Below are 21,973 nucleotides of genomic sequence, written 5' to 3'. Positions count from 1 at the left end.
GTGAGCCCGGGATCCCAGCGGCCTCCCTCCCTCCCCTTCCTCCTCAGCGCCCGCCTGTCTGAGGGGGCGGAGCGGGGGCTGGAGAGTCCGACTCCGCCTGCCCTGGGTCGGGCTGAGGGGAAGCGTCCGGGGCTGCTGGGCCTTGTAGGCTGAGAAGTGAAGGGGCACAGCACGGGGGGGGGGGGGGGTCCCCAGGCAGGGAGGGGGCACAGAGGGGGAAAGATGGGGACACCCATACCACAGCGTTCTGAGGCCATACCATTATGCTGCGTGGTCCTGCCACAACACAACATTGTGATGTTCTGACAGGAGTACATCACATCCAGACAGCATTGTATTCCATCCGATCACAACACCACTTCATGACAATGGCCCTGATTTAGCAAAGCGCTTAAAACACATACTTAAGTTTCATGGCTTCAAGATAATTTTGGGACCCATCAGCTTTCTCACAGTCAACCCTGTTAAATTCAAAAATACTAGAACAGGTAGTAATCTCTGCCTGCTGACTGAGGTTCTTGGAGTACTGTAAAAGCAGTTGAATTTTAATATTGATTCATAATAAATCATTACGACGACATAAAATGTAGAAAAAAAAACATTATGTAAGTGACCAGTACAAGAAGCAGTTACCTGACAAAGACAGCCTTTGCTTAAAGGTAGAACCAACACTGTACTGGAAACCAGAAGGGGATACTATAAAGTGGTTGCTCTCCAGAGTGGCTACTGGAGATATAAACTTCCTTGCAGATATCACCACACATACTATGAGAAACAAATTAAGCAGCCAAATAAATTGGTATCAATAATGAATTGAAAAGTTCAGCCCCTTCAGTGCTGTCGGTACCTGTAATTGATGTCAAAGTGGGGCTAAATTTCTTACCTCAATAGCCCTGCCCTTTGAGAGACTGCAGGAAAACTTTTGGTTTTTGTTGTTGTTGCAGAGTCTAAATTTTTGTTAATGGCATGGAAGTTTTGTTGCTATCTGATCACATAATCAGAAAGTTCCCCAATGTCCCTAAAATTCAATATTTTCAATAAAATATTTTGCTTTCTAGCCACTATAAACCTATGATGCATGTCAACTTCTATGCAACACCACTATAAACAACTGAAATAAGTATCTAACATCTTTTCCAAAGTTATTGGAAAAATATTGTATCAATAGTTATTGTTAGAATGAAAACTGAGGCATGAGATACAAATACAGTAGAGACTAATGTTTGTATGCTTTATGCATCATAAAGCATACAAACACGAGAAAACTTGTCATACAGATGTATTTTCTAAAGGTACATCAGATGAGGATTTCAGACATGCATAACTCCATTTTATTTTACCAATAGCTCTTTCTCAATCTGGAACTATATGGCTGATTCTAGTATAAATAAATAAGACATATTGCATGATGGTCTTTTTGAAAACACATCCAAGAAAGCAGAGGGAATGTAAAATTTAACGTTTATGAATTCTGAATCTTCTCATTACAATGCTACCGACCTACAGTACAGTAATACTTTTCACTTTTAATTTACAAACTACTGTACATACATTCACTAATTAATCTTAATTTTACTCCTGCAAGATAGGTAATTAGTATCCCCATTATTACATAGGGAAACTGAGACACAGAAAGGTACTTTACAAAGGGAGACTTGTAGATCTCGGTAATCATGAGCATGCTACTCTCCCTTGAATTTTTTTTCATGCTGCTTCCTCACCCAAAAGATGTGAATGACCCAAAGATTCTCCTTTTCCTTCTCCTTCTTGCCCTATCACTTCTTATGCTGTGCTCCCCCAATAAAATAGGAAGCGGAGTAAAACTGACTATTCAATTAAAAGAATACAGCACAGATACTCCATCTTCTTAACAAACCAGTAGGACTATCTTGAAGCTGATCAGCCCTTTTCTGTACAGGGTGATAGTAATGGGATGAGGATATCTGAGCTGCTAGGCCATTTGTACTTTTTGTAGACAGGAAGGGAATAGGGAGTTGTGAATGTTCAGCACTTCTAAAAATCAGGCCCCATGCTCTTTTCTGTGTAGATATACAGTATAATTTGTAAACAAAATGTACAGCAGAATAATTTAGCCATCAGTCTTGGATTGTATTTATCTTCGTAAACTATTATTATGCCCCAATACGAATATGACATTCTGCATTTAGAATTGCTTTTGCACACTATAGGTGGAGTCACGCAGAAAAATATTGTGAAAAAACATAATCCAACTGCAGAAATGGTATTTGAATAGGGTTTAAAAGGTCTTCTTTAGCATAAGCCACTGACCCTTCATTTTTACGATAAACGCAATAAGAGGCAACATGGACTAATGGATAGGACACCGCTAGGCATTAGTGTAATATAAATAATAATAAATTACTAGAGCGAGGGGAAAAAAAAACATTTGGGTCATTTGCACCATGGAGATGGCAGGGGCCAATGAGCTCAATGCTACAAACATAGTGGGTATTTACCTACATTTTCCTGTATGTAGAGAGTTTACAGGATCAGCCCCAACTGTCAGTACTTAAAACCCTGGGCATTAGAAACTCCCCCACTGTGACATACCAGTGTACAATCCAGACTAATGAGTAGCCGTGTCATCGCTACTCTCTAACCTGGGGTACCCTTTACAATGCTTTGCTGCTTTAGCCCAGTCTGGACTGCTTATAAACAGCTTCCAGTAGGCAAATTACTCCCAGCTATGTGTGCTGCAGCTAGCCAACCATACCTTGGCTCATACCAACCTCAGTTATACTGCAGGGTGACCCCAACTTACATTTCTTGGGGAGGGAGGGGGAAATCTAAGAGTATGTCCTGTACTGCCCAGCCCACTCCTGGACAATTCAAGACATATATATATATGTCTGATATTGCTTTAATAGAAATAATATGCACATACTTGACACTCCAAACAGAATTTCCCAGACACTTCAGTTTAAACACACTGCATTAGATAAAACAAGTTTATTAAGTACAAAGAGATAGGCTTTAAGGGACTACAAGTAATGAGAACTAAAAGTCAGAAATGGTCAAAAAAATAAAGATAAAATGCAATTGGTGCCCAACTTAACAAACTATGTTAAATTCAAAGCAAAGTTTTCTCACCACATGTTCTCAACAGTCTTATTAACTAAACTTCTTATCTCAGGACCCCTTCTGCAGTTCAGTGGCTGCTTTCTTTATCTGTTCTGGTGCAGTGAATCAATGGACAGAAAGAGAGAGGGAGGGCACATTGGAGTGTTTGTTCCTTCTTTTTATAGTGTCAGTCCCCCTCTTGGAAAACATTTCCGGCTGAGATTCAAGACACAGTCTATGGAGAAGGATGTTCCCTGCCGCTTTTCCTCACCGGTTTGAGGTTTCTTTGTGTACCCTTCCTGCCTGGTGATGCTGTTTGCTACTGAAATGCAAATTAAGCAGAGCACAAATTCCTTTGTTTGAGACAGACCTGTTTGCCAGGTTTGGAACATGTTAATAACACTATACAGAGAAATCTTATAACTTCACATACAATGTTGCCACACACATTTTATCAGGACAATATGGACCAGCAAATTATGAGTTTTCAGATGATACCTCACAAGGCATACTTTATACAAAGATTATTACAACAGTGTGTATTGTGTGGACACAGGGGTACATTCTGTCACACCCACCCAATCCTGAAATGCTGATTAAGGATGGAAAGAGACACCTTGAAAAAGCAGTGAAAAACAGCTGGCATATGGGCAGCAGAGCAGTTTCAATAGAAATGGAAAGAAATAAAAAAAGAAGAGAAGCTGAAAGTTACTGCAAATGAAGGGGGACTGCAGAGGCAAAGAGAGGGGGAAAAGGTCATGTGTTTAATCCGAGTGGTAACAAAAGGAAGAATGGTTAGTTTGAAGGTAGCTCTGCTCCATCCCCAGCACCTTCACTTAATGTTGCTGCAAACTAAAGTCAAGATCCTGATATGCAAATCAACAATAATTTAACTGAAAAAAAAAAAATCTATTATTGGATCCCTCATTGCATAAAAATAGCCCATTCTAAATTTCCTTCTTTAAGAGCTTCAGGGCCTAGATCCTCAAAGTTATTTAGATGCCTAAATACCATTGAGGATTGGGGCCCAGGGAAGAATATGTAACTCCTCACTTAAAATTGTTAACGTTTAACATTGTTTCGTTGTTGATCAATTAGGGAACATGCTTGTTTAAAGTTGTGCAATGCTCCCTTCTAACGTCGTTTGGCAGCCGCCTGCTTTGTCTACTGCTTGCAGGAAGAGCAGCCCGTTGCAGCTAGCTGGAGGGAGCTTGGAACTAGGGTGGACCAGCAGCTCCCCCTATCAGCTCCTGGCTCCCCTAAGCTCCCTGTGCTGCAGCCACCCAGCAGGCTAGCAATTGCAGCTGTCCCTCCCCGCACTGCCATGTGCTGCTCCTGCCCTCTGCCTTGGAGGGAACAAAGAGGGCGGGCTAATGTCAGGGTGTCTCCCTCCCCCCTGCACCTTGCTTACCCCATCTTCCATAGAGCAGGGAGGACACACCAGGGCTCAGGACGGAGGGAGCTTGCAGCAGCTGGTCTCAGCAAGCTGATCTAATTAACAAGGCAGTGTACTTAAAGGGGAAATGCGCATCTCTCTCTCTCACACACACACACACACACACACACACACACACACACACACATACCCCCTCCCTCCATTCCTGCTGCCTTGTAGTGAGAGAGTTAACCCTTGAGGGCTCAGCCAATTGCTAGTTCATAATTTAGCAGTAAAGGAAATATCCCACCCTCTGACTCCTCCACCTCAACCAAGCTTCACAATCATCACTGTGTACCAGTATTAAATTGTTTGTTTAAAATTTATACTGTGTGTGTGTGTGTATATATATATATACATATATAGTCTTTTGACTGGTGAAAAAGATTTCCCTGGAACCTAACCCCCTCATTTACATTAATTCTTATGGGGAAATCAGATTCGCTTAACATCGTTTCGCTTAAAGTTGCATTTTTCAGGAACATAAACTACAACATTAAATGAGGAGTTACTGTACACCAAGTCAGCTAGATTTGAAAGGAGTTAGAGTGACATCTTGTGACTAGTTTGCAAAATAACAAGTCTGGATTTCCTGACTTTTCCCCCTCAAGTTTCTTTTCCTAAATGTCACTTTAAAATTGAGAAGATATCCACAATCAACTCTAAGATCCATGTTCACATCCTGCCTTTTATATGCCACTCTGAATACATCATACTGTGTCACAAACTTCAAATGACAGGTTTCAGAGTAGCAGCCGTGTTAGTCTGTATCCGCAAAAATAACAGGAGTACTTGTGGCACCTTAGAGACTAACAAATTTATTAGAGCATAAGCTTTCGTGGGCTACAACCCACTTCATATGCATCCGAAGAAGTGGGTTGTAGCCCACGAAAGCTTATGCTCTAATAAATTTGTTAGTCTCTAAGGTGCCACAAGTACTCCTGTTATTTTTGCAAACTTCAAATGGTACTTCACATTTTTTTCCTTTGGCCTTAGGCCTGAAGAGTTCCTACCAGAATTTACATGGCTTCTTGGCAGGTAATGCACCCATAAATAATAAGTGGACTTGCTCAGAAAATCATTTGCCGATCGCCTCTGTAGGAAATGTGGGAATTAAAGGGGCAACACACTGAAATTTAAAACCCAATATTGTTACAAATGACACTTAAAGAGCACGGAAAGAGCTTAGAGAAAAATAATTTTTCTCCTGTTTTCCAGTTTTATGTTATGACTTTGACTGCACTTTACATAGAATTACGTTCAGTGTTTCTCCTGAATAGTCATTTCATCAGACAGTGTCCTTGCTGGTGGTAGGGGAGACAGAAATATTTTTAAAAGGGTGAAAATCTGATTGATTATAAAATCACAAAAATTGGCAGAGCAACTGATGTAGTCACCTGTAATGACTTTTGTAATATTTACAAAATTACTAAATTTCAAACTGATGGTGTCCTTCTAAATAAATAGTTTTAAGGCAGCCACTCTCTCTCATTGCATCAGCAAATGGTACCTTCAGCCACTCCTTATCCAGGCACCAGTAACAGAAAACAGTTGTGTCCCGTTTCTATTGTTTCTGATGAGGCGGTGACTCCCCCATGTCAGTACTCAGGGCCATCCATTTAGGACTTCACTGCACACGGGGCCCCAAGTGAATGGTTCATCATCCCATACCTTATTTAGGCTGTGGCTAGATTGCAGATGGTGCCCTAAAGCTTCATTGCTCTGTATCCCATACCCTCGCCCCTTTCAGGTGCAGCATTAGGACGAGGACTGCCTGGAGATGAACAACTCCGTACCCCTTTTCCCAAGGTCCCTGCCCCAGACAGAAAGCAGAGTTTCATCATAAGTCTTTAAGGTGCCACCAGACTCCTTGTTGTTTTTGTAGATACAGACTAACACGGATACCCCCTGATACTTATCATAACCCTGGTACACCAGGGTCACTTCAAGCTCATACTTTGCCTCTAGTGTCATGGCGGTCACACGTCCCTGCTCCCAGCGCTTGGAACCTCCCTAGGAAGTGCTCTTCCGACCACGTGAAGGAGAGCGAGCGCTGATGTGGCGGCCCTTGTTGGACCGTACCATCCTGAACGTGACCCCTTCTTACTGGGGGTTCAAATAGTCTTCCTAATGTTTGCTGTGTGTCTCCTCCTTGTACCGCCCCATATTACCCTCCCTTCGATTGGCGTTGGTAGCGTCCACGCGTTGGACAAGTCCATTACACAACATTTGTAGGAGTACCAGGGATATATTATCCTATTATTATACCGTTTTCTCACTTTACCCCCCGTCTTAAATATGCTGCGGTATTTGATACCCAGGGTGCATTTTATTTTTAATCTATACAGAGAGGGGTATTTGGTATCTCTCTCTTTCCACCTTCCAAGATGGTTCAGTCAGGCCTCACCTAGGGCCGCTGACGAGGGCGGCCATGTTGGACTAAACCAAACTGGTGTATGAAAAAAGGGAGAATTGGTTTTGATGGGAGATAGGGATTGAAGTCGCGATCGGCGTTGTCGGGAGCGGGAGGGAGAAGAGGGCCGGGTGATTATAGAGCGTGTGGCGAGAGGAAGGTACTGGGTGGAAAAATTACACCCCCCCACACACTAGGAGTTGGTGTGTTCTGCTTCGCCATGCCCGCCGGGTCTCGCGCACATGGCCCAGCAGTAGGAGACTCCCCTCCCCCCTGCTTTTCCCCGGAGAGCCTGACCGAGCGCGGCCGGCCCAGCAGCGACCCCCTCCCCATGCAGGAGACGGAGGAGAGCCAGGCGCCCGCGGCGGCCGGAGCCGAGGGGTCCGGGGACGAGCCCGAGCTGCCGGACGGGCCCCCCCAGCGGGAGGAAGAGTCTTCGCCGCCGCCATCATCGCCCGACTCCCAGGAGGAGCAGTCGGCGCCGCCATCGCCCACTTCGCAGGAGACGCCGCCATCGCCCACTTCGCAGGAGGAGCCGCCCGCTGCTGAGGAGGCCGTCGTCAGCCAGGAGGAGCCGCCCGGCCAGCAGACCCCCCAGGACCGGGAGGAGGCCGAGGAGCGGGAGGAAGCCGAGCCCGCGGAGGAGCCCGAGGACGACATCTCCTTCAGCGACCCCGAGGACTTCGTGGACGACATCAGCGAGGAAGGTGCGGAGGCCGGGGCTGCGTGGCTGGGCCGCCGGGGGCCTCGGCCTGGTCAGGCTGGGCCTCCAGGCGCGCGGGTCTGGGGGTGGGCCTCCAGAGGCAGCCGGAGCAGCGCAGAACTGGACAGGCGGGAAGGGGCGAGCTGCAGGGCCCACGGGTCTGCGGAGCCGTCAGAGACCGGGGCCTTGGGTGCCTGCCTGGGCCTCGGTGCGGGGGGCGTAGAGTCCGCAAGCTAGGCCGTGCTGCGTTGGTCCCTGGATTCCCGTCCCGTGAGGGAGGCGAGCGCCCGTGTCCTGCCTGAGCTCTCGCTCGTGGGCGGCCTGACGGGAATCTCTAGGCCCGGCTCGCCGAGCGCTCCCTGTGCTGAGAAGAGCAAAGCTGGGGCACCACTGACGCGGCTCTATAGGGGCCGTGGATCCTGGTCCCCTTGCTGACTAGCTGGTGAGCCGCTGGAGGTGCGGGGGAGGCTCGTGTCCTCAAGACCCCAGGTTCCCCCCCGTGCCAGCTGGTCCGATTGCACCGGGGGGGGGGGGGGAGTACAGCTCGAGCTGATGCTATCACAAGCCCCCATGATCTGCTGCGCGGTGTGTAGTGTTACTTGGCATTCGCACCCGGGGTCCCAGAGCAGGCGTCTCTTACATCCAGCATATGCCAGCCACGCTGTTAGTATGTGTTGTTTCTGTTCCAGCAGCATATTCAGAATCCCCTTCAGGATAGGGTCCTCACTTCGTTATACATACAAATGCACAGTGGGGATAGAGTCTCTATCATGAAGGGCTCACAATGTTAGCAGATGACTTCTGTGCATGTGAGCAGTACTATATTAGTACAATGTATTAGTACTGCTTTCGAATACACTTAAACAAGAAGTATGTTAAGAGAAGTGTTTTTATTATCATATAAAACCTATTAAACCAAACCTATTAAGTACCTTTCGTATCAATGTACCATAAAATACTTGGTAAACCTAATTGCCCTTTCTTCTTAAACCCACTAACATTTATAAGTATCTGCATATTTGCCACCCCAAGACAATGAAGTAATTCACTTGATCATTCCCAGATCTCATCCTTTAGTTATTTTGGATTTTCTAGCACTGGAATTTTCAGACTTGCCTGTCAAACACCAGTGATTGGTGGACCCCTCCTCAAAGTCTACGGAGTGAAATGTTTTGAGAAGGATGGGGAGGGGTAATTGCATCAGTGAGTGGATAGGGTTGCTCTTATGTGATCTTCAGAATGCAATAGCTGAAGAGCAATTTATTTAGTACACCTCTACCCTGATATAACGCTGTCCCCGGGAGCCAAAAAATCTTACCACGTTATAGGTGAAACCGTGTTACATTGAACTTGCTTTGATCCGCCGGAGTGCACAGCACGGTCCCCCGGAGCACAGCTTTACCGCATTGTATCCAAATTCATGTTATATTGGGTCGTGTTATATCGGGGTAGAGGTGTACTAGTGAATCCAAGCTGTGTGGCTATGTGGAAAATGTAGTTGAATGCTATCCTGTGTAATTATCTAGAGATGCATATAATTTGTTGTGTTGGGGGTGGGGTGGAGAAACTACTCAAAAAAACATTTCTTTACTATAGTGAGACCTTGGTAAACCAGCTAAACTTGCACACAGTGGAATCTTGTAAGCAATGTTGTGCTGTACCTGTATTTACTATATTGAAACAGACAGCATTATGAGAGCCTATATTTACTAAGTGCAGTGTCTGACTTGCATATAAATTAAATAAGAAAATCAGTTATTTCCACTAGTAAACTATACATGTATGGTGTGTATATTGCAGGGCAGTGAGATGTTACTTTACTACATTGGAACAGTTAAACTCTAAAACTGTACAAAAATTGCTTTAGACTAAAACTTATTTGTATGTTGTTGTTTTTTTTCTAAACTTGTGCAGTAGTTAAAGCAGACAGTGAAAACTGCTTGGTTAGATTATTTTTTTTTTTTTTTAACCCCATCTTGGGAGATGCCCTTTAGGTATGTCTACACTGCAATTAAACATCCTTGGCTGGTCGTGCCGGCTAAGGGGCTGCTTAATTGGGATGTAGACATTCCTGCTGGAGCCTGGGTTCTAGGATCCTGCAAGGTGGTTAAATAGCCCCTTAGCCCAAGCCCTGTGAGCCTGAGTCAACTGCTGTGAGTTTTTAAATTGTGGAGTATACATACCCTGTGCTGAGTTTGGAATGACTGTGTTAATTTTTATCTTCATTCCATTCCAGAACCAGGTAGGCTCTCCCTTCCCACTTCATTATTAAGGGCTAAACTCTTTTTGGTGTTTAGGTAATGTCATATAAGTAACCTGGTTACAGGATTTTAATCTAATTCTTGCTGGTTGGCGCGCTAGCATCTTTGCTCACTGCTTCTTGAACTGTTCTCCCTTTCTCTTGATGATCTGTTTTTGAAGGAAAAAGGAAGTAATATGTCCATCTCAGTCATTGAACTAAGAATAATCTTGTGCTTGTGGAAAGCCATTGGAAACGTTAGCCTTTTTTCTGTAATATCTTTAGTCCCCACCCTCTCCACTCTGATCCACTGACTCTTCACTTATTGTGACTGTGCTGGTAAGTTAATTCCTTTTACTTTGCAGTGGACCAAATCCTCTGCTATGTCAGGTATCTCGGGCCGGGGGGGTACATCAGGGAGTCAGTTATGGCTTCCTAATGTCTGCATGCCCTCCCTAGTTTAGATCATCTGGTAATGGTCCCCAAGGGAACATCTGCCATTTGAAGATTCCAGGAGCACAGCACCTCTCCCTGCCTGACATGATTGTCTGCACTGTAGGGTGGAGTATACATGCCGGCTATACTAGCTCTGTGCCCTATGAGCTAGTGCTAGCTAAGAGCCGCATGAGAGGAGCAGGCCAAGGAACCTGGTCTGGTAGGTCTTTCTTGCAGTACAACCCTAATTCAATCCAGATAAAGCTGTGTTTGTGTATATAGTACAGCAGGGAGAATCTACCGAAAACAAGTTTAAATATGTATTACTCAGTCTATCTAGATGTCTAGGAACTTGATTATGCAAAAGACTTTAAGACATTCAGAAATCTTAACTCTGAGATTTCCTTATACAATCAGTGGTTCTGTCTGATCATAAACATGTCTTGCATTTCTTCTCAGTGGAGTTTCTCTTCTTTGGCCTTTGGTCACTTCTTGTTGGGAAATGCTTCCATTTCTGTTTTCTTTATATATTTATATATATAAATTCTTGCTAAGGCAAGGAAAAATACTGTAAATAACACATTGGTGTTTGATTAAAATTCATCCTCTCTGGTTAGCTGTCATGTCCCTGCAGAGATTTCAAAATTCCTTCTTTCACTCTGGGGCCTGAAGTGTCTATTGCATATACAAACTAAACTACCAACACCTAAATCCCAGACAAGAGTGATTACACTTCCATGTCTTTCATGTATTTTGCTGTCTTGGCTACTAGGAGAATGGTATTGCAAACTCTGGATGTTCATCCTGAGAGCCCTGTATGCACTAGAAAATTAATTTGTTTCTGACAGTAGTCATCTGCATCAGTTTGTCCTGAACTAAGAGGTAATGTAAACTAGGTGAACCTATTTTCAACACCACTGCAGAAAATGTGATTTGGGAATCCGTGGAGGATGATCTTGATTTCACTCAATAGCAGTTAAATCAGTTTTGGCAACTGGCCCATCATAGGGGACCTGTTGCTGATCGCCATTGTCAGCAATACAGTAGACCCCTTTCTAAATGTAAATGTTACCTTAAAAGCAAGTAGTATTCAGACTGGTGATGGTGGTGTTTAGGAGCCCTAGTCATGGACCAAGATTCCACTGTACTATGCATTGCACAAACACAACAAAAAGATGGTCACTGCCCCAGACCTCTATGTGAGGAGGAATTAACTGCTAAACATGCTTCTGTGTCAGCTGTGGGCTATCAGCAGGATAAGACCACATAAATAACTTACTGGGAAAAGATCAAGCAAAATTTAAAGATCCTAAGGGCCTACCATGTAGTGACTTGACAAGAGACTTGTGAAGTACTGTTTCTCTTCTTGTCAGTGTTCACAACGCTAATATGTTCTCTTACATGCTGCCCCAGAAATTCATTGAGTCATAGGATTAAGCTCTGAGAAATTCGCTACACAATGCCGAGTGTGATGCCATTGCCCATGATACAATGCACAGTCTACTAAGGACTGTTGTGTCTCTGGGGTGGCACCACAGGCAATGCCAGGTAGGGTCAGTATGTGCACCCCTTATCATGTCAGTGGAAATTGGAGAGCGCACAGTGTCCTGGGATGCTTTTGTCCATCTTGGTGACATGGCTGAAAAGCATGCAATGCCACTTTTGGATATGATGAGTGAAGGGAGGCTAGGTCTTTGTGAGATTGACATCTTGCACAAAGTCAAACCGTATTTTTTTACTCAGGATTCGGTACTGACAGCCCATATAGAATGCCTCTAGCGTCTCCAAGTCTGCCTGTAGCAGGGTCTAGGTTTCTGACATGTATAGCAATATGGGTAGTACGCATATTTGAGAGATCCTGAAATTTGTTAAATATATGATCTGTCATTTTTAAATAGGTACTATCAACTTGACTGTAGTTGGTTTCAACAATTATTTAGAAATAGTTTTAATGTAGTTCACCTATGCTGTGATTCCTCCTGGCAATTTATGGTTTTACAGTTGTGTGTATTTTGAATGTTTCTTTCCTCTGTTTTTAAAATCCCAACACAAACAGGAGAAACTGACTATGCAGCAGAAACAGTGACATAGACTATGCATACTGCTGTCAAGTGTGCAAAGACAACAAAATGGAAAAGGGGAGGTGGGGTTGCTCTCTAACCTTTCCTCACTTATCCTAGTTGTTACTCGGATAGTAGATCGTTTAAAAAAAAATAAAAATAAAAAAATTTAAGGTTACCTATTTTAATGTTGTCTAATCTCCCCAGGTTCCACTGGAGGACCTCTGCTGGGTCTCAGGGTTGTTTTGTGATCTCTAACACCTGAATTGAAGGGGACACATGTCTAATCTTTTAACAAATGCATTCTTTATCCAAAATTAGTGGTGGTTGACTTGTTCAAAAAAAGAACTAGATAAGTTCATGGAGGATAGGTCCATCAATGGCTGTTGGCCAGGATGGGCAGGGATGAAAAACCATGCTCCAAAGTGTCCCTAGCTTCTCTTTGCCAGAAGTTGGGAATGGGCAAGAGGGGATTGATCACTTTATTATTACCTGTTTTGTTTATTCCCTCTAAAGCACCTGGCATTGGCCACTGTTGGAAGACGGGATACTGGGCTGAATGGACTACTTGTATGACCCAGTATGGTTGTTCTTATGTTCTTGTTGCCACATGACATTTTGATTTTTAAAAAAAGCAACCAAACAAAAAAAACTAGAATGATATAAAATTACCATGGCGCACATTCAATGGATTAAAAACTGACTGATAGATCTCAGTGTATTTTATAAATGGGGAATCATCATCAAGTGGGTGTTTTTTTTCCAGCGGGGTCCCACAGGGATCAGTTTTTGGCCTTATGCTATTTACATTTTTATCAACGATGTGGAAGAAAACACAAAATCATCAGTGATGAAGTGTGCAGAAGACACACAAATTGGGGAGTGGTAAATAGTGAAGACAGTGCTCTGAATCTGGTGACATCTGGATCACTTGATAGACTGGGCACAGGCAAATAATGTGCGTTTTAATACAGCTAAATGTAAATGGTATACAGCTAGGAGCAAAGAATATAGGCCATACTTACAGGATGGGGGACTCTGTCCTGGGAAGAAATGACTGAAAAGGATTTGAGGGCCGTGGGGCATCATCAACTGAACATGAGCTTCCAATGTGACACTGTCCCTCCTGAGGGAATTCTGTGCCAACGAAATAAAATTTCTGTGCATGATATTTTAAAATTCTACTAATTTTGTCAATACATAAATGTGGAGGCTCCAGCATGGCAGTGGGGGAGCACAGGCCACTGGCTGCATGGAGGTGGGAGACCACCCTGCTGCACCTGACCCTAACGTAGCACAAGGGATGAGCCTGCCCCTCCACTCCAGGTGCGGGCAGGCAGGCTCCGCCCAGCAGGACCCTAATGTTGGGGGGGATGCAGGTGTGGGATGAGAGGATTCTGTATGGGGAAATCTGGGTGAAGGCAGTTCAGTAGGGGATTCAGACACACTCATTGGGGGAGTTCTGGGTGCAGGTGGTTGGGGCTCATAGGGGGCAGGGGTCTAGGCATAGGAGGAGGGGGCTTCACGGGGGGGGGGTCCAGGTGCTGGGGGAGTGGGGATCCAGGTGTAGTTGCTTAGGACTCAGTAGGGTGGGAGTCCAGATGCGTGGGGTTCATCGGGGTGGTCCAGGTGCAGGGGGGGTGGGGGTTTGATGGGCCTGCTTTACTGGGGATCCCCAGCAGCTACTGCCAAGAGAACGCCACATGCTGGGCTCCCACTTCCCACATCCCTTTCTCTTCCACATCCCATCCTCCTTCCCTCATTTTCCCCCGCCCCTCCTTGCCCTGCCCCACTGCAGGCCCTCACTTTTGTACAGATAACAGGATGGCTCCCAACACACAGAAAGGGAGCATGACTGGCACTAGGACCCAGGAGGTGGCATCCAGCTGCAGAGTTAGCAGAGCTGAGCCGCACACTCCTTCAGGTGGGCAGCTCTGCGCTCACAGAAATGGCGGAAGCAGTGGCACGTGACCCCATATGATCACCCCCCCCACACACACACACACACACATGCCTTGCCTTTATTTGGGGGGCAATTTCCCCCCCCCAAAAAACTATGCGCATGGGCATCACTAGCCCTGCCCCCGACCCTGTGTGGCTTTCCTTTGCTTCCCCATCATGTTCTGTGGGGAAGTAAATTCTGCTGAGGGACATGAATTCTGCGCACGCACAGTGGTGCAGAATTCCCCCAGGACTGCACTGTGATCAAAAAGAGTTAATGTGATCCTGGAATGGATAAACAGGAATGTCAAGTAGGACTAGAGAGGTTATTTTATCACTGTATTTGGCACTGGTGTGACTGCTGCAGGAATACTGTCTGGTTCAGGTGCCCACAATTCAAGAAGGATGTTGATAAATTGGTAAGGGTTCTGAGAAAAGCCACAAAAATGACTAATGAATAAGAAAATATGCCTTTTAGTGATAAATAGATTGAGCTCTTTGAGTCTAATTTAACAAAGGGAAGGTTAAGGGGTTACTTGGCTGGTTTATAAGTATCTATATGTGGAACAAATATTTAATAATGGGCTCTTCAATCCAACAGAAAGAAAGATATAATATCCAGTGGCAGTAAATTGAAGCTAGACAAATTCAGATTGAAAACTGTGTGTACGTTTTTGACAGGGAGGGTACTTTACCATTGGAACAATTTACCAAGGGTCATGGTGGATTCTCCATCACTGGTGAATTTTGAATACAGATTGGATGTTTTTCAAAAAGATATGCTTTAGGAATTATTTTGGGGTAGTTCTGTGTCCTGTATTATACAGGAGGTAAGACTAGATGATCACAATGGTCCCTTTTGGCCTTGGAATCTGAGTTTAGACTTCTTGCATCATAAAGAAGCAAAAAAATAATTTGCATTTATCTACCCTTCATTATAATAATACTGTGGTGCTAACACAGTTTGCCAAAAACTGTATAGTAACTGTCAGTCCTGTGTAATCTTGGTAATGTTATGCATAAACCTGAACAGTTTGGAACAAACTATAGCAGGCTTAACAGACAACTTAATTGTATATTCACTAAATTAAAAATAACACACGGCCTAATTTTCTGTTTTCTGATTGGTTGAAATTGAGTAAGCATTTATCAATGCCAGATATTTCCCAACACTGTCCTCTTTTTTTTCTTTCCCAGTTTCAGCCTCTGGGTAAATAATTCAAAAATTCTGATCACGTCAGTTACTAGACAACTGGCAAAAGCTGGTGGTTAAAGCTCTAAGCACTACCAACACCTTGTAATGTTTTCTGGTATTTGTGTTTTCATGGTGCTTATTAAATCTTCCTGCTCTCTGAATGCTGTCTACACAGTCTGACTCTCCAGACTGCATCTTTAAATTGCATTTCAAAAGTGAAATGACACCTATCTCTTTTTTCTGTAGAGCTATAATTTTTAGTTGTTTTTTGCAATGATTCATCTTTTTTGGAAATTACAGGCATAAATTGAGTGAATTCAGATAATCATTTGAGTATGTGAAGGAACCAGGATTGTCAGAATTATTTCTGCTCTGCTGTTTCCAGATCTCCTTTTCCTGCCCCTATTTAGCCTTTTCATCAATAGACTTTGTTCCACTCAGTCAGATAGATAGCATAACTAGAACCCTTGGTAAAACTGAAGGAGATATTTTTCTGTCTTATAGTATAACGAGGTAATGGGATGCACTGTTTATAAATCTTGGGCTTTGCTAGGTAAAGCAGATATACTAGACACTCCTAGAATTAGATACCCAGAAATCCGACTTGCGTTATATGAAATGGAAAAACTACATGAATGCAACATTGTTGTTGAGGCTCTGTGACTTATGTGCATGTGAAAGTTATGGTTCCCAGAGCAATTGTACCTTGGATACGTTGCACATACATAATGTTTATGCCTTAATATATGTGTGTGAAAGTGGAGGATTAGAATAGAAGTTCAGTTATAGCTTGAACTACCACTGTCTCCCTAGTGAGAACTAAATTTGTAGTGTCCATTCTGTAGGAACTATACCTCTGAATTTCCTGAGTTCTGTATATGTAAAACCTCAACCATAATATTAGAGTAAGACTATTTTGCTTTTAACTTCCTCTTCCAAATAGAAACTTGAAGCACAGGCTCACTGTACCATCCTACCAGCTAAGCTTTTTCTCAGACAATTTAAAGGGTGTTGTAGGAGAGGGGCTAGGAGGGTTTGCAGGATACGGATGACCTGTCAGAATGTCAAGAGGGTTGAGAAGACGCATTCAGTTGCCACGTGTTTAAAATGGTTTAACAAATTTTCCTCACTTCCATATAGGGTGACCAGGGATCTGCTTTTTGACTGGAACACCTGGTCGAAAAGGGACCCTGGCGGCTCCGGTCAGCACCACCGACCGGGATGTTAAAAGTCCGGTTGGCGGTGCTAAGGCAGGCTAGTCCCAACCTGTCCTGGCACCAGGCTGCATCCCGGAAGTGACCAGCAGGTACGGCTCCTGAGCAGGGGGGCCACGGGGATCCGCACACTGGCCCTGCCCCAAGCATCGGCTCCACACTTCGGCCAATGGAAGCTGGGGTGGTGGTGCCAGTGGGCGAGAGCAGCATGTGGCGCCTCCTTCCCCCATCTAGGTGCTGGACCTGCTGGACGCTTCTGGGGCGCAGCATGGACGGTGCCAGGGCAGGCAGCCTGCCTTAGTCCCGGTGCGCCGCTGACTGGGAGCCACCCGAGGTAAGCCAGTGCCCCTACCTCCCCAAACCCAGAGCCCCCTCCTACACGCCAAACCCCTCATCCCTGGCCTCACCCCAGCTGGAAGCAGCTCCCATCCCTTCCTGCCAGCACAGTGCTGAAAGGCTGCTGCTGGCCACCTTCTGGTGTGAACCCTCCTTGGCAGAAATCTGGGGGGGAGGGGACATACGTGCTCCTCCCCCCCATGCATCATCGCCGAAGTTCTAATTAAAGGCTTAGAATGAGCATGACTTCCCAACTGTAATTACAGTGATGCTACAACATACAGGGCTTCCAATGGAGAATCATGCTAAGACTTTTTTGATGTGGGAGGAAAGGTGATGTCAAAATTCTTTCTTTCTTGATGTCAGCATTTAGTTCAGTGTGGGTTTGTGGGTAACTGTTGTAGTGTTCTGATTCATGAGCAATTTGGGGGACTTGTAGGACAATGTCTTTAAATATAAAGTGTTGAGATCTTTCCCAGAGAAACAATGGAACTTGGTCTGTCATGTCAAGCTAGCATCTGTGATCTTCAGGAAATTGTGCCCTATAGCGAGCATGTCCTAGTAGAGTACACCTATGTTAAAATGGTGTGGGGCCGGGGGGGATTTTGGTAACGTTTTACTAAACTCAGTCAAGCTCAGTGTTCCATACAGCTTTCAGTTACTCCTGAACTTTTTAAAGGTGTTTGAGAAGGGTGTTAGGTAACTAGCTATTGAATTCTCATCTCTTTCCTCCCTTCCCCATTCAATCCAGAGATTGGTGCTGAGTTTTTCCCTCTTTCTCTTTGCAGAATTACTTGGTGATGTGCTAAAAGACCAGCCACAGGAGGCAGATGGAATCGATTCAGTAATTGTAGTGGATAATGTTCCCCAAGTTGGACCAGACCGTCTTGAGAAACTGAAAAATGTGATTCACAAAATCTTTTCCAAGTTTGGGAAAATTACCAATGAATTTTACCCAGAAGCAGATGGGAAGACAAAGGGGTGAGTAATGAGAACTCCTGCTGTAAATGGGATTGAAACATTGTTCAGGGTAATCCTTTGAATGCTAATAGACATTTGTGGGCTAAAATTCTGACATTGACATAACAGAATAGGATGATGTCCATAGAGGCACTTTGGCATGCTATCTCAGTGATACAGACGCAAGATCCTGAGGACACTGAAGGGCTTAATTGTTTCCTAGACTATAGCTGTATAGGAAAATAGCTGTAGTCATGTTGAACAAATGGGGAACAAACATCTTGGGCTTGGGGGAAGGTAATTACAGACTTTGGGTGGTGGTATTTTTGTTGTTGTTTTGCAATACTGAGTTACTTGCTATTTTTTCTCTTCTGATTATCACTATCCCAGATTTCAGCTCAATGAGACTGCTAAGGTGGCTGGAGAGTAGCATATTTCTCTTTGAGGTTTGGAGACCTAATATGGCAGATGAGAGAATGTAATTTGTTGTCAAAATATTCAGTATATGCTTTCTAGAGTTGTAGGGCTGGAATAATTCCTGTGGGCTGGAGGGCTTTCAGCTCAGTCAGGATAAACTTTACAAAACAAATCCAGGTACCTTGAAAATCATTTTCTGTGGGACATTATTAGGTCCTATGTCCACTGTTCCATGAATTCTGGCTTCTTCTAAGTTACAGACTGGACTCCACTTGGAAAGGAGGAGTTTGATTATAATGTTGTTTTTAAGTGGAGAGCTAAATTCCCTCTAAGCTGTGTGGCTACACAGCAGGCTATCAAGGGCTGTGCAGCCACAGGGGCCTGGACTGGAGAGGAGAGAGGTAGGGGGTGTGCAGGGCCACGGCCAGGGAGAGGCGCCTCTCCCCTGGCCCTGGGGCAGCCTGCACCCCAAACCTGTCATCCTTGGCCCCAGCCGGAGCCCGCACCCCAACCTTCTGCCCTAGCCCTGAGCACCCTCCCACACTCTGAACCCTTCGGCCCCACCTTCGCCACACACAACTCCATATTGGTGCACATGACAAAATTAATTCCGCACATGGATATAAAAATTAGAGGGAACATTGGTGGAGAGTAGTAGTTGTATTTTGAGGGCCCAGAACATATGAATGAAAAGTTTTATGTATCTCTCTGAATTTGCTCACTTCTCAAACATGTCCTGCCATTCTAATGGGAAGAGCTGCTTACCCATCTACCTGATGGTAGCACTTATTGCAGTTCTGCTGTGTGTGAATATGCCTTCATAATCTGTTCCACGCAGTTTCAAGAAGGCAGAGAAAAATTTGATCCAAGTCATGTATATATGATTAAGAAAAATACTTATATGAGCAAAGTGGAGATTAATTGCCAGTTCTGGTATAGGAGAAGGCAACTTCTTCAATCTTGCCTTCTGGATTGAGTACTAGCTTTTCAGTTAATTCACCCACCATATGGCTAATGCTGACTACAGACAGGTTGCTACTGAGTAATCGCATTTATCTCTTTTATCTTAGGTATATTTTCCTGGAATACATGTCCCCAGCACATGCAGTGGATGCTGTGAAAAATGCAGATGGATACAAGTTGGACAAGCAGCACACTTTCAGAGTCAACCTTTTCACTGATTTTGACAAGTGAGTGTAGCCATCATGTTCTCTCGTCTTTATTCCTAAAGATCATGTTGTAGCCTACTTCTGATCAAAGGCATCTGTAATATGTGTAACTGATCAAATCACTCTTCTAGATACATGATAATCAGTGAAGAATGGGACATCCCAGAGAAACAGCCATTTAAAGACTTGGTATGTTTTTGTTTGTTTGAAAGATGAAAGGGATATGTTACATGAAGCTTTGAATTAAAATATTCCACGTTCTAAAACTCCTTATTGTTGTGGCATTCGTACAAAAAATACAGAACAAAGCTATGTTGCTTTCATAGTGACCGCTGCTACTGTTTAAGAATTATCTTCCCCATGATGGAGAGCTGTAGCCCATCCAAAGAACTTGCCATAGTTCTTGGGCAAAGAGGGAAATGAGGTCCTGATATTTCAAATTGCTAATGTGTTTTGCCAAAATAGCTAGAGAATTAAATTGCTGAAATCTGTAGTTAAATAACTTGTGGCTTGTAATTATCTTTGTTTTTTTTTATCATGTGCTCATAAAATAGAATTTTTATGAATATGGTATTTTTGAGAATTTGCTTCCTTAGCTCCTGACTCTGTTTTTAGGGGAATCTTCGCTACTGGTTGGAGGACCCAGACTGTAGGGATCAATACAGTGTGATCTTTGAGTCAGGAGACCGCACTTGCATCTATTGGAATGATGCAAAGGAACCAGTCGCAATTGAGGAAAGACCAGTGAGTGTCCCTGAAAGAACAGCTGCATATTCCAAATGCAGTATGGTCATTAAGGCTCTGAAAAAGTGGTGAACTCAGGAAACTGGGGCAGTAGTGACATAACTATCTTGTTCAATTGTTGTGTGCTGGGATGTGCAGAATAGAGTTGTAACACTGACTTTCTTTGATGAAAACAACTTCTCCATTTCCTGCTGTTCAGAGTACTTTTGTTTGTTTTGTTTTTAATCTTCTAAAGGAGATAATGTCATTCATTTAGAGGCAGGGTTGCCTGTTTTAGAAAGGAAATAAAGTTGAATGTGAACTGAGTTGGTCTACTACTACTACTACCTTGCTGTGATTTCAATTAACCTCCCTATCTATAAATTAGGGATGATAAAAATCAGACTAAGATGTTCGGATCAAAAGATCTAGATGAGCAGAGATCTGTCAAACTCTGATTTTGCACATCAGTGGTGAGTGGGAGTTTACTGCTGTCGAGTGCATGCTACTCCCTAGCTCCTCTTATTGTGTCTCTGCTGAGAGAAGGAGCACTGAAGATTTGTGGTAGGCTTGGTACTAGAGGCAGTCCATCACCAGCAGCTCACATGTCATCTGCTCTAGAGGCCAGGGAAGGAGACCTCAACAAGATTTTTTTGATGACAAGGAGCTCCTCTGTTATGGTTAGGGGAAGGCAAGAAGTAGAGAGAAATTGATTTTGGGGGTGGTGAACATTATTCCAAATCACCCGATGCTTATTAACCAAGGTTCATATAGAAGATGCCTTTTTCCCTCACACTAGGTGAGGTTCAGGAGCTACGTTTTGTTAGGAAGATTAAAACACACCCTTCCCAGTAGTCAGAGAACAAGTGGCATGCTGAGCTTCTCACTAGCGCTGGACACTACTGAAGGCTTCCCACTACCATCCACCTCTAGCTCACTAGTTTTATTCTTCTGGTTAGTGAGTGTTTGAAACTTGAAGTTTCATTCAAAGGCATTTTCCAGGAAACAATCAGACTAAGGAAATAAGAATTGCACTCCAGTCATGTTTAAGCTTGTGTAAATGGTGGCTGCTGGATTACTTGAGGGAGAGTGAAGCTACAAACTGCACATACTGAGAGTCTTCTGAATGTAATTCAGCTCTGATGTATACTGTACACTTTATCTGCAGCGGTGGACGGAAACCTATGTACGCTGGTCCCCAAAAGGTACTTACCTGGCTACATTCCATCAGAGAGGCATTGCTCTATGGGGAGGAGAGAAGTTCAAACAGATTCAGAGGTTCAGTCACCAAGGGGTACAGCTTATCGACTTCTCACCTTGTGAAAGGTATGGTATAAAAGCAGTTTGAGAGAACGCCTTAGGGAACAGAACACCAAGCATGTTTATTCTGCCTTATCTACTTTTAGGTATCATGGGTTTTCAATCTTCATTTCTCTGCTCTTTGGAATTGCTGCCTTTTTTTCATTAAATATTTTTAGAATGTTTGTGTGTATCCATAATTCTGTTTGACATGACTTTCTACTTCTTAAGTTGGAAAATGGATTGTGTTCTTTAAATACTGAGTAATGATCTACAGTATTTAATAATAAAATCTTCCCATTTACTTCAGTTTGTCTGGTACACACACTCTCTCTCTTTGAACTCAGTCAGTG

The 21,973-nt window shown here is 43.9% G+C and overlaps 1 protein-coding gene across 1 annotated transcript in view; it reads left to right on the top strand.

Moving 5' to 3' along the window:
- Window positions 1–7,149: 7,149 nt before the first annotated feature.
- Window positions 7,150–21,973, top strand: part of EIF3B (eukaryotic translation initiation factor 3 subunit B) — a 32,492-nt gene continuing 17,668 nt past the window's right edge. Inside the window, exons 1-6 of the mRNA XM_065411561.1 lie at window positions 7,150–7,636; window positions 17,841–18,033; window positions 19,500–19,619; window positions 19,730–19,787; window positions 20,214–20,342; window positions 21,490–21,647. Of these exons, the coding sequence (XP_065267633.1) occupies window positions 7,150–7,636; window positions 17,841–18,033; window positions 19,500–19,619; window positions 19,730–19,787; window positions 20,214–20,342; window positions 21,490–21,647 (1,145 nt within the window). The remainder of the gene's footprint in view (window positions 7,637–17,840; window positions 18,034–19,499; window positions 19,620–19,729; window positions 19,788–20,213; window positions 20,343–21,489; window positions 21,648–21,973) is intronic.

The sequence above is a fragment of the Emys orbicularis genome, chromosome 10, assembly GCF_028017835.1.
Source record: "Emys orbicularis isolate rEmyOrb1 chromosome 10, rEmyOrb1.hap1, whole genome shotgun sequence".
NCBI lineage: Eukaryota > Metazoa > Chordata > Testudines > Emydidae > Emys > Emys orbicularis.
This window is presented reverse-complemented; position numbering and strand designations above follow the sequence as displayed.